General features: G+C 43.3%; 1 protein-coding gene across 13 annotated transcripts in view; it reads right to left on the bottom strand.

Annotated features, from left to right (window-relative positions):
• Positions 1-1,870: 1,870 nt before the first annotated feature.
• Positions 1,871-13,731, bottom strand: part of LOC107188901 (homeodomain-interacting protein kinase 2) — a 39,128-nt gene continuing 27,267 nt past the window's right edge. For 2 of the 13 annotated variants that reach the window (XM_015577298.1, XM_015577305.1), the window contains 16 exons: positions 11,292-11,648; positions 10,454-10,546; positions 10,146-10,364; positions 9,690-10,062; positions 9,385-9,602; positions 8,956-9,279; positions 8,570-8,749; positions 8,333-8,479; positions 8,079-8,243; positions 7,578-8,002; positions 7,124-7,213; positions 6,226-6,498; positions 5,969-6,134; positions 5,195-5,418; positions 4,275-4,595; positions 1,871-2,236 (listed from right to left, as the gene is read on the bottom strand). In XM_015577298.1, coding sequence (XP_015432784.1) covers positions 2,038-2,236; positions 4,275-4,595; positions 5,195-5,418; positions 5,969-6,134; positions 6,226-6,498; positions 7,124-7,213; positions 7,578-8,002; positions 8,079-8,243; positions 8,333-8,479; positions 8,570-8,749; positions 8,956-9,279; positions 9,385-9,602; positions 9,690-10,062; positions 10,146-10,364; positions 10,454-10,546; positions 11,292-11,648 — 3,774 coding nt within the window. In that variant the 3' untranslated portion in view covers positions 1,871-2,037. Of the gene's footprint in view, positions 2,237-2,585; positions 2,808-4,274; positions 4,596-5,194; positions 5,419-5,968; positions 6,135-6,225; positions 6,499-7,123; positions 7,214-7,577; positions 8,003-8,078; positions 8,244-8,332; positions 8,480-8,569; positions 8,750-8,955; positions 9,280-9,384; positions 9,603-9,689; positions 10,063-10,145; positions 10,365-10,453; positions 10,547-11,291; positions 11,649-13,731 lie in introns of those variants that run through there. The other 11 variants (XM_015577309.1, XM_015577347.1, XM_015577324.1 and 8 more) reach the window with 10 other exon arrangements.

The raw sequence follows: 13,731 nt of genomic DNA, 5'->3' as shown, positions 1-13,731 counted from the left end.
TGAACGAACCTAACGAGCGAAATCTACGGGGCAACGAAAACGGGCGAACTGCTCGTTGATATTTTTTTTTTATCTTAAGGACAGCCTAACCGCAATTAATAATAATAGTAGCAGTAAAATGATAATATAATAGGTCGTAACGGTTAATAGTTTACGACGATCAGACGATAAGATTAATTACGTAATAAAAATAAATAGTGAGGCTGCTGCGAGGAGGCACAGCTTTTGTCAAATACAAGTAACCGTTGCGTGCATGCGCACGATCAAACTTCATGCGTTTTGCTTGCAATCGAATCGAAACAGAAGAATTCGATTCGACATATGTATACATATCCCCCCCCCCCAATCCCCTGAATAGAGACACTATCATGGGTGTCTAAATTCGTTACAACGAATCAGCATGCTTGACACACAGCTTCAAATTCATAAATCTGACACGATCAAAACTCGAAACACATTTTACATACTCTGACCCCAATGTGTCGCGAATGCTTCTCTCTCTCTCTTTCTCTCTGTGTGTGTGTTTTATGTGTGCACGTGTGTGTTCACCTAACCCCCTTTCGTGCTGGCGTGAATCGAGAGCCAAAAGCGATCTCAATCGACAGCCGTTCACGCAGCGACAGGGGGAAAGCACTGAAACGTTCAAAGGCGTCACACGCTCGACGACAAAACCGTCTGGGCGGGTTTACAAATTAAGACACGACGTTTTTCGTCGAGCCTCACCCGACCCCCGAAAACTTTTGTCGATGAGCCTTAAAAAAAAAAAACAATCGTGTTTATGATACGCGTCTAACATATCATTTTAAAAAATGCAAATCTACATCCTCCCCGTTACAACGTCTTAAAGTTTAATTTAAAAAACAAACGAAGTTACGTTGGTTAACTGCTGTTTCATGCTAAAGTAGAACAGTTCTCTCGCCGAATCACCCGATGCACATCGACGGTGTTTCCGTGTGATCCGCTTTATAAAACCGTGAGGCGTAATAAACTTTCTCATTCGCCTTACGGACTTCGAAATTACGCGTCTCGAACATCGCCCTGTTTCTGAGTGGTTTTCACACGCATGTCCGTGAAAATTTTCTTTGGCGCGAAAACACACACACACTCTCTTCTTCTTTCTCTCTCTCTCTCTTATCGAAAAAAAACCCCACGTGACGTCAAGTATATAATATATATACCGTCACGTGACGTTCAACATTCATACGCGCGCCATATTCTAAATCGGACAAAAATTGTACGTCGACCGTGTGTGTGTCACCGAAAGTAACATTTTAGACAAATAATACAACAAGCAATACAAATATGATGGTTCACTGAGGAAACGTCATCCTCTTTCAATCCCGTCGTGTCGTTCTCTCTATCTCTATTTTCCCTCGTGTGCTTTCCACACGACAATATATCTTGTTTTAATTCCATGCCACGATTCGCCTAGAATCGAACGAAACGAAAAAAGGGGCAAAACACAATCCTTGATAGTTAGGTCGATCGATAACTTGACTTGGTTCCTTTTGTATTTCGTTTGCTACCATCGAATTTGCGGAAGGCGTGATCTTAATTCCTTACGGGGCAGTTCGAAAGGAGCAGTCGCTGCTTAGGACGGATTGTCAGAAAGTGAAATATATATGGTTTGAAGAACAACGAGTAGATTATGTGTGTTGCTTCGAGGAGTCTCTCCTCTTCAGTCATCGATTACTTTTCCCTTTCGTCAACGATACTAATCCTTAGTTTGCGTGTATGTGTGTGTGTGTGTGTGTCCGTGTTTTGTAGTCGACAGCAGCATCGTGAAAAGCTCCCCCCTTCGTTCAGTAAAAAGTTCGCGAGGAAATAGTATATGCGTAGGATCTTTCCGATGGAGTCTTCATCTTTGGTGTTTGCGCGATACCCCCTTTTTCCTTTCGTTCGAAACGATAGTTCTCTGTGGTCTTGTTATCTCTCGACAAGTGTGCCTGGTCTCTCCGTGTACCGGGTCCCCTCCCACTGTCGAATTGTTTTTGTTTTTTCTTTTTCGTTTCTCGAGTCGAACACGTGAGGAACAATTTACTCGGTGAACCACAAACCAGAAGGTTGATATTGATGTTTGGCCGGTGATAGCGGGGCCAATCCGTATACCGCCGTCGGCTGCATATGCGCAGGCAGTGGATGTGCCGCGTGACTCGCTAGCAACGGTCTGGCCGAGCTGTGATGAGCTGGTGGTGGCAACGCTCGACTAGAATCATACAACGTTAATGGAGACGAGCTGGAAAAAACGGGATAATCAACGTTAGAAACTCTTCGTAAAGCTCTATATATGAATTAATAAAAAAAAAAATAATACATAGGGCGGGAAATGAAACATATTCGACTTCTTTTTCTGTTTAATGAAACGGACGGATAACTCCGTTCTACGCGAGCGCATACACGGCACTTCGGCGAGAACAGATTCGTATACGTACAGGACAGAGATGAGCGTTATTTTAACTGTAGTAACACATTATACGTATTTCGTGTTTATATGAACAGACATGATAGCCAAGTAGTTTATTTTTTAATCGGTGTTTCAACCGTTACTTTTTTCTTCTTTTATTGCGGATAAAAGATTTGCCCATCTCTGGTACAGACACCAAAAGAGTACGGCCAAATATTTTTGTTGCTTCGGAGAGATACAAACATTATCGTTTTGTAAGACCAAAGACGTGAAAACTTCGACGACGATGGCCTACATGGAAAACACAATTAGTTCAATGTCTTCTTTCTTGAAATCTTAAAGTATCGGAAACGTCTTCGACGATCTGCAACCTTAGGATGATGTTAAGATGAACTGGATGTCACTAGAAAGGATAATCTTAAATTTTATTTCTACCACTATGTTTACTTTGAACGATTTAACTTTTTCTCATTTTCTTGTTTCTTTCATTTTTTTTTTCTTTCTATTTATTGACTTTCAAAAGCAACAAATATATTCAAGTGTACTCTGTTGAATGCCTGAATACGTGTGAATCGAGATTTCGATAAAGATAAAATTATGAGTCGATTTGAATCGTACGATTATGAGACGTTTGTGGGGGAATTGTTTAAGGTAGCGATTAAAAGTTCTACTTTTGTACGAAATGTATGTATCGGGTCGTTCCGTAAATAGTAATGTCGTTTTTATCTTCCGTGACTCGTCTAATTTCGTGTCATTAGCTGACCCATTCTCGCGCTGCACTCTGTTCTATTTTAAGAATCTTTTTAAAAAGAACCGTTCTTGGAACTCGTTTATGGCAGCTCGTAAAATGTGTCTTTAACCCTCGGAAGATGGACGGTTGTGATAGCGTGGGTCCACTTGGACCCCCGTGCATTATTCCCTCTAAATGTATTTTTGAACAAATTTTCTTTGTAAATTGACTTTCTTTTTATTTAAATTAACAGAAACAATTCCAAATTTAAATTAATTATCGGAAGCTGTTGAGTTGGATGAATTTCTTGAAAACTCGAGTCAAAATGACCCCGTTATTATCCTCCGAGGGTTAAAAGGGGAAATAATACTATTACAAGAACCAGTACAATTATTCTTGGTGTGTACAGAGAATGTTCAAATTATAAACCAAAAGGAACAATTGTAACTTATAAACTGTAAGTTTATAAGAATAACATTAACCACTAAAATGAACCAAAGTTAAAACACCCAGGTAAACTTTATTGTTCTGTAAATGTCCTTAGATAACACTATAGGTGATGACTAGAGATAGTGTGCAAAATCACTAACAGTGATTGATCACAGGGATCGTGATTTTTTTCTCTTGAATGAATTTTCTCACTGTGATCATAATTGAACTTTAAAAGAAAAATGTATTCAATCACGAAAAATCAGAAATCACTGTGAAAAATCACCGTAATGAGCAATAAACGTGATCAAATCACTCGTAATTCACAGGGAATAGTTCACGCCATCTCTAGTGATGACCAAAAAACACAAATCTTTATCTTTATGTGAAAAACAAACCTTTTAAAAAAAAAGCCTCGAAAAGCAAAAATGACATTATTCAACGACCCGACACATTATCCGAGTCTCAGGTCGAAAAGGGTATTGAATATCGATTCTCTACTTTGCATGCTATAAAAAAAAAAAAGAGTAAAATTACAGCGTGTGTGTCACAGGGGACACACACACACGATCTAGGGGAATCCGTTTTGCAACATCTACTTTCGTACGATCACAAAATAATAATTAAAAAAAAAAGAGGTGGCAACAACAACAACATATACTTAGAACCGAACACTATCGCTAGAACGAAAATATAATAAATGGTACACACATGCATGCATCAACTAGGTGTCTAGGTACCCACCCGGGTGTGAATCCCTGATAGGTGGGCACTTGTTGCTGCTGGATAGCAGTGGGAGCCTGAGAAGGCGCGGCGGTAACGTACACCGGGGGTGGCACGGCATGGGCCCTTGAACGCACATGGGCGTACTCCTGGTACAGGGGTTGTCCCAGATGTTGGGCACTTCCTATTACAGGCCCCCCCGCAGGACTTCTGCCCCCGCCACCGCCCCCAGGACTGAGGTGGGCCGGATGCCCATGATGGCTGTGGGTATGACCCGGATGGGCTGCCGAACCCACCACCTGGCTCTGCCTACAAAACCCAAAACAAAATCCAACCCATCGGTTATGCAATTCCCATGCGTTCATTACTTACTGGTTAAGAAAGAAAGGTCATCATCGGTTTGGTCGTATCGCAATAGAACGAGAAAACCTACATGCAATCTCGTTCACTACGTGCACACGAATTTTCAATCGTATCTAATCTAATTCTGTCTTTCCCTTTCTCTCTCACCATGGGCGTAACCCCACTCTACAAGAAAAAAATTGGATTTTGCCCCTCCCCCTCCCTTCCCAGAGTTACAAAATTTTTGCGTAATATTTAATATTACAGTATAATTTGAAACACGCCCAACAATCTCTATTAACAAAACGCATACATTTTGAAGGATTTATGACTTTACAAACCAAATAAAGTGTGCCTGGCTACGTACAGCCTTTTTCACTGCCCCCCCCCCCGACTGATAACCTTGCTACACCCATGTGTCTCACTACTCTCTTTCTCTTTCTCTAGGTTCTTCTAGGTTATGTATTTTCGTGTGTACTACATGCCTCGAAATGGGGATGTCTAAGTATTAAGTGATGTATCGTGTATACTTCAAACTCGTCATGCTGCGAATAATTTTTGCTCACCTATACTGATGCACAGTATTGGCCACCGCCCATTTCTGATGGTCTCGCGAATGAGCGGCCGGAGGTTGAACGTACTCATGCTTGTACTCGGCCCTCTTACCGGGCCATGATACCCGTTTGTCCGTGCCGGTCGTGTACACGATGTGCTGCTCTTGGAGGTGGGGATGCGCGCTACTCGTGGTCACATACTGCAAGAAGTAGTCATGCATGTCATAGGCATCATCCTAGAAAAGAATGTACCAAAAAGAAAGATTACTAAAACAGGGGAGAGGGGTTAAAACCAGATTGAGCTAGACAGGACGATCGTTGATGTTCTTCTCTTCGATGGAACCAGTAATAATAAACGAAAAGAATGAAAGAAACGACGTACAAGGATCAGAAAGTATAGTTCCACTAGATTGTTGCAAAGGAAATGACGTGTTACCGACAAAGTGTTCGTTAACGATTATCACTACATTTACGGACAATTTTTATATACCTATATCTACACATGTCAACGAAACCGCAGATTTTCTTTAAAAAAAAAAACAACCTATTTTATTTAATACTCAATTTACGATTACTTCAAATTGACGCGTATTCGTAGAGATAGGTATACCACACAGAGAATTTCGAGATTAGAAGGCATTCGAAATGCGTAAAAATGACGCGTCCTGTGTTAAATATAATATTTGGTACCACTCTCATTTCGTGTGCATGAATCTAATAGCAGCGAAGAAAGAAGAAACGAAACGAATTGAAAGAAAAGTTTTTCTATTTAAATTGGATTTTAACCTGATAGGTCGGTGGCTCTTTGCAGGCTGGCGCGTGACACGGATGTGGGGCTAGGTACTCGACGCCTGGCTCCGGTTTCGTCGCAACATTCACCATATTGCATTCAGACTGTACTTTAGCCAATAACCGTTTCTTTTGCGACTGCGAAGAGTATCCCGAGCTACTGCTGCAACGAACAAAATAAATCGACGTTATATGGTGCACACGATCGGTGTGTCGATCGCTTCATCAGTTTATATCGAACACAAGGCAATTACCTGCTAACATGATGTTGTTGTTGAGGTTCATGCTTAATTAACTGGGTGGTCTGTGGGTGCTGGGGATGCTGAGGTAAATGTTGATAGAGATGAGTATGCGCTCGGCCTGGACTAGCCTCGCCGTCGCTGTCACCGACTGTCACGCAACTGATAATATTCTTCCGTTGCGTTCGCTGTGACGTACTGTGCGCCGTCACGTGCCCGTTCGTATGGGACTGACTGGTCGAGTGGGTCTGTTGCAACGGTTGGACCACGCGTGGTGTTGACTGCGTACTGAAAACGGAAAATAAATCGCGTCAATAAACGACGAACATTACGCTACCAAACACGATGAACCCAGCCAGCGCTCGTATAGCAGGTTACAATGAATAAGAAAAAATGGTATTAAACGCTAGAGCTGCAAATCATATAGTGTTTGTTAGTCTTTGTTCAAGAGACAAAGTCGACTCTCCAAAGCTCCACCAACTATTTGTATTTATATAAGAGTGCCCGATGGTGGTTTCTAGGCATCAAGTGCGCGCGCAATTGTTTGCCCTGCAAACTTTCTCCGTCACAACTACTTGGCGACAGCTCCAAGCGCGGTTAATGCTCAATCCCACAAATACAGAGGACCATTTACAAGCGTTATTTAGAGCCCGCGTTCTTAGGCTGTGGTCACAGTGGCACCGACATCGGTCATCAGATTGTTTTCGTCAGACGTCGGCCGATTTGATTGGTCACTGAGACCACGCAATGCTTCCCAATACCGTGAAAAGATCAGACGATGTCGGGCGTCGGGCGAATCGCCCGATATCGGTGCCACTGTGACCACAGCCTTAGTGATTGTTGCGACCGAGTGTATCGGATTAGGATCGTGTGATATTGCGGGTTGTAATTATTACATTACGGTATAATGTACCTTCGAATGACTTCCTCGCGGACTGGACGTCCATCGCCAGACAGGCGAGTTGCCAAATTTTGACAGGCTCCGCACTGGCGATCTCCACAGCTGTCAATGATATTCATGCATGATTCCACTACTTTCTATTCTACTAGTAAGATACTAAAGTACAATATATGTCGACGGCGGGTCGCCTCTATAAACGGAATTCTTATGTATGGTATTCTCGAAATATATTACAGAATAATTGTAGTTCGTACGCGATACGTAAAGTCACAAAGCTGTTCAAAAAAATAAGGTATGAAGGAAGCAAAAATAACAGCGAACTAATTCGGCTTGGTGTCAACGGCCTCGTTCAACAGACAAACAAGAAGCTCTGTCTTTTTGGTCAATTTTATGACAACGAGATATGCTCTCTTTCTAACTACGCACTAACGTTCTACCTAGACAAGATCGAGAAACGTCAACTCACCATTTGCCAGGTGTTTCGTCTTCACTATCACTGATCGTGATAACAGAGACCGCCGGCGAGGGTGTATCGTGGATCGTGATGGTTTGTTGCCGACCGGATGTAACCTGATGATGCTCTACGTTGTGACTACTGCTGTGCTTGCTGTTGTGATGGGGCTGTTGCATCGTCTGCTGTTGCCAGTGACCGTTGCTAGGCGAATGCCGTCTCATGTTGCTCGGTGGTGTGCTTTCTTTTACCCTCTTCTTCACCGGACTCAACTGTTGCGTTTCTTTCTTGTGCTCGTGCCTGTGCTGAGACTGCTGAGGCACCGTCCCGTGGTGTTGGTGATGTTTGGTCACGCTACGTTTGCCCCAGCCCTGAGACGGATGTTCGACGAGGGCACTGGTGTTATACACCTCTGTGACAGGAAACACTGGCCGCTGATCCTTCCCCAAAACAAGGGAGATTAATTAAAACACCGTTTGGTGAACGACGCGGACTTGATTGTCTAAGGACGCCTACCTGCAAGATAGCAGAACTGTCGACGATTAGAGGCCTTCCCCAATCTCCTGCGTCACTCAACAATGGCTGCTGTATAGCTGCATGTTGCGGCGGCAACTGCTGCCATGATGGCACGATAGCAGCCATTTGACGACTTCCACCCGGCCACGAAGTCTGCACAGCGTTCTGTGTGATTAACAGGTAAGATTATGTCTTATTGTCTGCATGCGTTTCCCATCGATTATCAAGAGTGAGGTTATGTTTAGGTATATTACCGTTAACAACATTTGACGTCCAGTTTCCACCATAGACACAGGGACCGCCGCGTACTGTTGTTGCGCGGCTGCAGCCGCCGCAGCAACAGCCTGCTGCGATATGATGGATGGTTGGATTTGGAGAGGACCTTGCTGCGCCTGCGGGGGCTACGGTGAACGTGGATCATGATTAAACGATCACGAATGAATGCGCGAGAACACGTTGAATCAGAATGGAAATCAGTATATCGCATTTACCTGAGCAACGACTACGTGTTTTGCAGGACTTGGCATCGTCTGATAACTGGGTGGATGACAAAGTAGACCAGGCACCAACTGATGCGGAAAGTCGTGCACTCCGCTTCGTCCACTATTCGATCCGCTAGACGAGCTACTGTACTGAGTCGCCCGACGACTACTGTTACTGTATATTTGATACTGAAAGAAAAAACACCAGTGTGATCCAAATGAAACTTCACGCAGATAACATATGGTCGAGATATTAGGGAACGGGAATTATATTAGCGATGAAAAACAGAAGTAAAACAACGAGTTTCGAACACAAGCTTTCATTTTGAACGCAACGTAACGTAGAACGTTGCGACTGTTCGGTGAAGGGAAATGATTAAGTTCATTCTACGAACCAGATTGTCGTATCCTGTTTGCGCAGTCCGATGCTCCCTGACCAATCGCTGTACTTGATTGGTCAACTGGTTGTTAAAGGTGAAAGTGACAGCGCTACCGTTCGTCGTCGGCACAAAGTTAGCTACCAACGACGTCGGCGGTGGTGGCTGAGGCGCTGGAGGAGCTTGGTGATGCGCTGGGCTTGCCGTGAAATCGCCCGCTCGTCGGCAAACCTCCATCATCTGGACGGAAGCCTTCACATTGTTACAGTGTGCATAATCGACTAAATGGGCCAGCGTGACAAAGGCATGGTTCAGAGCCTCCCCGGGTGTTATTCGGCGCTCCTGTGGAAACAGAAATATATAGCACGTAAAGATCACCTTCCTATTCTTCGCATACTAAGAACTCGATCGTGATTTTTCAAAGGGTCAGCATGAATTAGATATTACTACCTGGTCCATTGTGAGCATCCTCTTCAAGAGGTCAATGAACTCTCTTCTATCGGCTTTCTCGGCCAAAAGTTGACCACCTTCCAAATCAGTCGGAACATTAACCTGACCAATATCGTCGAGACAGTTAAAAATATATTTTCTCGCCTCCTTTGATTTGATACCAGTCTCAGCCTCGTGCTCTTCCGGTGTTTTTAATCGCCAAAATGGATATGTGCCTATGAACAGTTTAACTTCAAATGTTATACATGAACTTCTGTTACTAAGACACACAATCGAGGACCCACCACCATTCTGATACTTACTGTCCATGTCCCTATAAAAGAATTTCGTGGTTTTGCTGGCGTTGTTCAACATGTGCTCGGTCGGTAGGCCTTGCGTCTGACTTATGTATCGAATCTGATCGTATTCCGAGCTACCGGGGTATAGAGGCCATCCTAAAAACAACTCTGCAACCACACAGCCGAGCGACCACATATCTATCGCTTCACAATACGGAAGTCCAAGTATAATTTCGGGCGCACGATAGTATCGCGATTGCAAATACGTGTTGCAGACAGCTTTCGACACGTGGGAGGCAGACCCAAAATCGATAACTTTCACACGGTACGGCTGCCGTACTGGATCAACCAACATGATGTTTTCTGGCTTAAGGTCCGCGTGAATCAACCCCAATTGCTGTAAAACAAGACGTATTCCATGGATCATCCAATGAAAAGAAGTATAACCTCGATCAAAATGGTAAAGTTATATCATCTTACCTTAAGTTTTAAAAGAGCGGTGAGTACTTGTTGGAGAATTGGTCTGATGTATTTCAGCGGAAGGGGTGAGAATTTATTTTGTTTCAAAAAATCATACAAATTCTGCTCTAGCATCTCGAAGACTAAGCAGGTGTGGGATTTGTGCTGGAAGCACTCGTAAGCGCGCACAAAATTGAACTCATCCGCGTTTTCCTGACTGAGCCGTGACAGGATGGAGACCTGTTTCAGGATCGAAATGGGTATTTACGTCTGGGCTCACAGCGGCAATTAACTTGGAAATCAATATATGATATTTATACACGACTTACCTCAATCTGACCTTGGCGCGCATACGATGGATGGTTCTTTAAAATTTTGATAGCCACGATTTCATTAGTTCCCTTCTTCCAACATTTCACGACCTGCGGGAAAATGAAGATGTACGTGAAAAAAACGGGTGAAAGAAAATCAATTCGTTTGTATAATACAGCCCGTGTGGCACGCACTTGGGAATGTGAAAGAATTTTCTTAAAAATTCCACGGGATTCCTATCTACAGTTATTCCACCTATAAACTAGTTTTCGGAATTCATTCCTACGAACTGGTAAGGAATTCCTGCAATTTATTACGTTACATTTCATCTCGCTTCTTCTAAGGCGAAATTAATGCCACCGGTCTATAGATGGGATAAGTTCAGATTCAAAGAGGATTACCATGCATACAGACACAGCTTTAAATATTCCCCCTCTTGTCTATCGAACAGAGTTGGGCAGAATTTTATTCAAATAATACACAATGAAAAGCAGCAGTATCTAAGTGTGTCGTTCTGAGCTTTAAACAGTTAATGAGATTAAACAGTTGTTCGACAAATGTCGATTCATTCATAAAGAAGTATCATTTTATTATAAAAATTTTAATTTCCACGTTTAAACAATTAAAAATGACAAAATACATTTTTTATCTTTTATTCGTTATTCGAAATTTTGTATCTAGATAATGAGTTTGCCCATCTCTGCTATCGAATAACCCCATATTGGAACTTTCATGGAAATACCTTCCAAATTTTTTTCTAACACACTTTTCAACAACAATTTGTCCAAGTGATATACAGATCAGTAGTCCAAGTGCATACAAGGGTTAGGGAAGGAATCTAAGATGAGCCCGTACCTGTCCAAAGGTACCTCTGCCCAGAAACTCGAGGACCTCGTACTGATTGGTCATAGAATAGAGAACTTCGTGCTGGACCAACTGGTAATCACCGTCTCCCTGGGGATTGCTGCCGCCACCGCCGCCGCCGCCGTTGGCAGCGTTGGTCACTTGTTTGCTGTGCGCCGTCATGCCTGCCTGTTTGTGTTGCTGCTGCTGCTGCTGCTGTTGTTGTTGCTGCTGCTGTTGTTGTTGTTGCAGCTGTTGTTGCTGTTGGTTGTGATGCTGCGACACTACAGTACTGCCCACTGCGTTCGTCGCGTTGGCGGAGTGGACTGCCAGGCCGTCACCATTACCTTCCCTCGACCAAGTTTTTCTCTGTAGGAGGAATAGACCTTATACAAAAATTTTTGCTTGTTAACAGATCGTTCGTAGTTTCGACAGCTTCGGTTGGTGAAAGGGACGACGATGGACGACGTGTGTTATGCACACGGATGCGCGGAGGAATATGTAAGTCTTGATCTGGAGACTGTTTCGATCACAGGCTCCCGATCGAGGAGAAATACGCAAAAAGGTCATCGGACACGTGGGGATTTTCATCGAACAAGACTAGTTTGCGGGTGTGGCGAATGACTGATAAGAAAAGTACCTTAATTATCCGATTTCGATTTGAATGGGGATTTGTAAGATTATATACATACTATACAGGTTCCTAATCATACTGTATGTGAAATATTGGATGTAGACACTCGACTCCTCTCGATTATCGTCTGATTTGTTCTACACGATTATTGTCCAGACGTTATCTCCACCACTGAGAAGGGAGAACGTAGAACCTGTCAATCGCATACTTTGTTGCCGAGGCTTGGGCTTCGGGCAAAAAACGAATTTACGAGGGTCTGAAGCATTTCTCCCTAAAAGATTATTGTCCTGGCGCGGACCTAAGTTTGGGACGATAATCGAGACGTGTTTGTATTAGGAACCCATATATTATCATCGTACAAATCTCCGTTACAATCGAAATCGAACAACTGAGGTCCTTTCCTCATCAGAAGAAGATCGTAGAGGGCGACATTGTTGCTCCTGCGCATAAAATATGAAAATCAACATTGTGACGGAAATCGATTATCCGTTTCGTCGAGAAAACCTCAGTATTGGAGGCGAAACGTTCGGGGTCTGGCGGAAATAGTGTACATCGCGCGATGACCGGCATGAAATATGAAATGGAAGCCTTGAAGCCAATCGATACGGTAACTACGCCGCACACGGAAAAGTAACCACGGCGAAAAGAGACCGTTTCTCATCCTCGTGGTGGCCATCGTGCCTCTGATCCACGACCGACCGAAACGATTGCCTCCGGGTACCACCGTAATTACTCCCTGAAGATATAACCGGAACAAGTCTATAAGATACACGCAGAGTCGTTTAAAGGCTGACGGAGCATGGACAAAAGACGGAGGTGCTTTACGACTTTGGCAAAACAAAAGGATCTTTCGGGAAGGTTCCTCCAACCGACGAAGTCCCTAGCTACCGGATGCTACCGATTATTAACCTGCAGATTGTTGCTCGTAGAATGATATTAAAACGGTGAACCATTTGTTAATAGATTCAAAGTATCGCCAACATTAATAGAGGGTTTCGATTTTCGAATATAGGAGAATTTCAGAAGTCTTTGATCAGGCCTTTGGATAATCTCTTACAAAGGAAGGACCACAACACATGCTCTTTCGTTTGTGCTCTCTTAGGTGTCATCTGGTACTTGAGTCCTAATGTACACATGTGTGTGCATTTAATATCTACAGAACTATGGGGCATATAAACATTTCTTTTAAACAAAATGTCATCTAAACAATCTACTGAGTTCAAATGTGTAATCAAATATTTTTTTACTCTCACGAGAAAATTCAGATTAAACTCGAAGTCAGGCAGTTGGGGTCCTTCCCTTGTTAGACTCTGAACCGAAGAGAAGAGACATTACTGTGCGATTGGCGGTAGATGGCGAGTAATGATCCGAGCGTATGGTTAACGGAAACAAAAAGAAAACAACGCGTTATGTTTAGCAATCAGAACGTCGCGGTGTAACGAGCCGCGGAAACGAGCATCAGAACGGGGCAAGACGCAGGTGGAGACAAACGGCCGCCAAAGGATGAGATGGTTCGTTATCGCACAAAGACGCCATCCTATTACACGAGTCGGTGCAACCGCGACATCAAAAATACACAACGAAGCAGACCATACCTGAGGGGTGAGGGGGTGGGCTACACCTAGAGGAATGTTCTAAAATCCCTGAAATTTTTGAGTTGAACGTATTTGGACGCAACATATGCTGCAACCCTGATGATGGGTCATTTCACGCGAAATCCGACACTCTTTGGAGCACCATTTCGGATTTTGTTCGAATTTGGATATGTTGTAATCTTTGGCGATATTTAAACGTATCTCGAAGGATTTTTAAAAATGT

This window comes from Dufourea novaeangliae, unplaced genomic scaffold, assembly GCF_001272555.1.
Source record: "Dufourea novaeangliae isolate 0120121106 unplaced genomic scaffold, ASM127255v1 scaffold16, whole genome shotgun sequence".
Classification (NCBI taxonomy): Eukaryota; Metazoa; Arthropoda; class Insecta; order Hymenoptera; family Halictidae; genus Dufourea; species Dufourea novaeangliae.
Note: the sequence above shows the minus strand (reverse complement) of the source record. Positions and strands in the feature narration are given on the sequence as shown.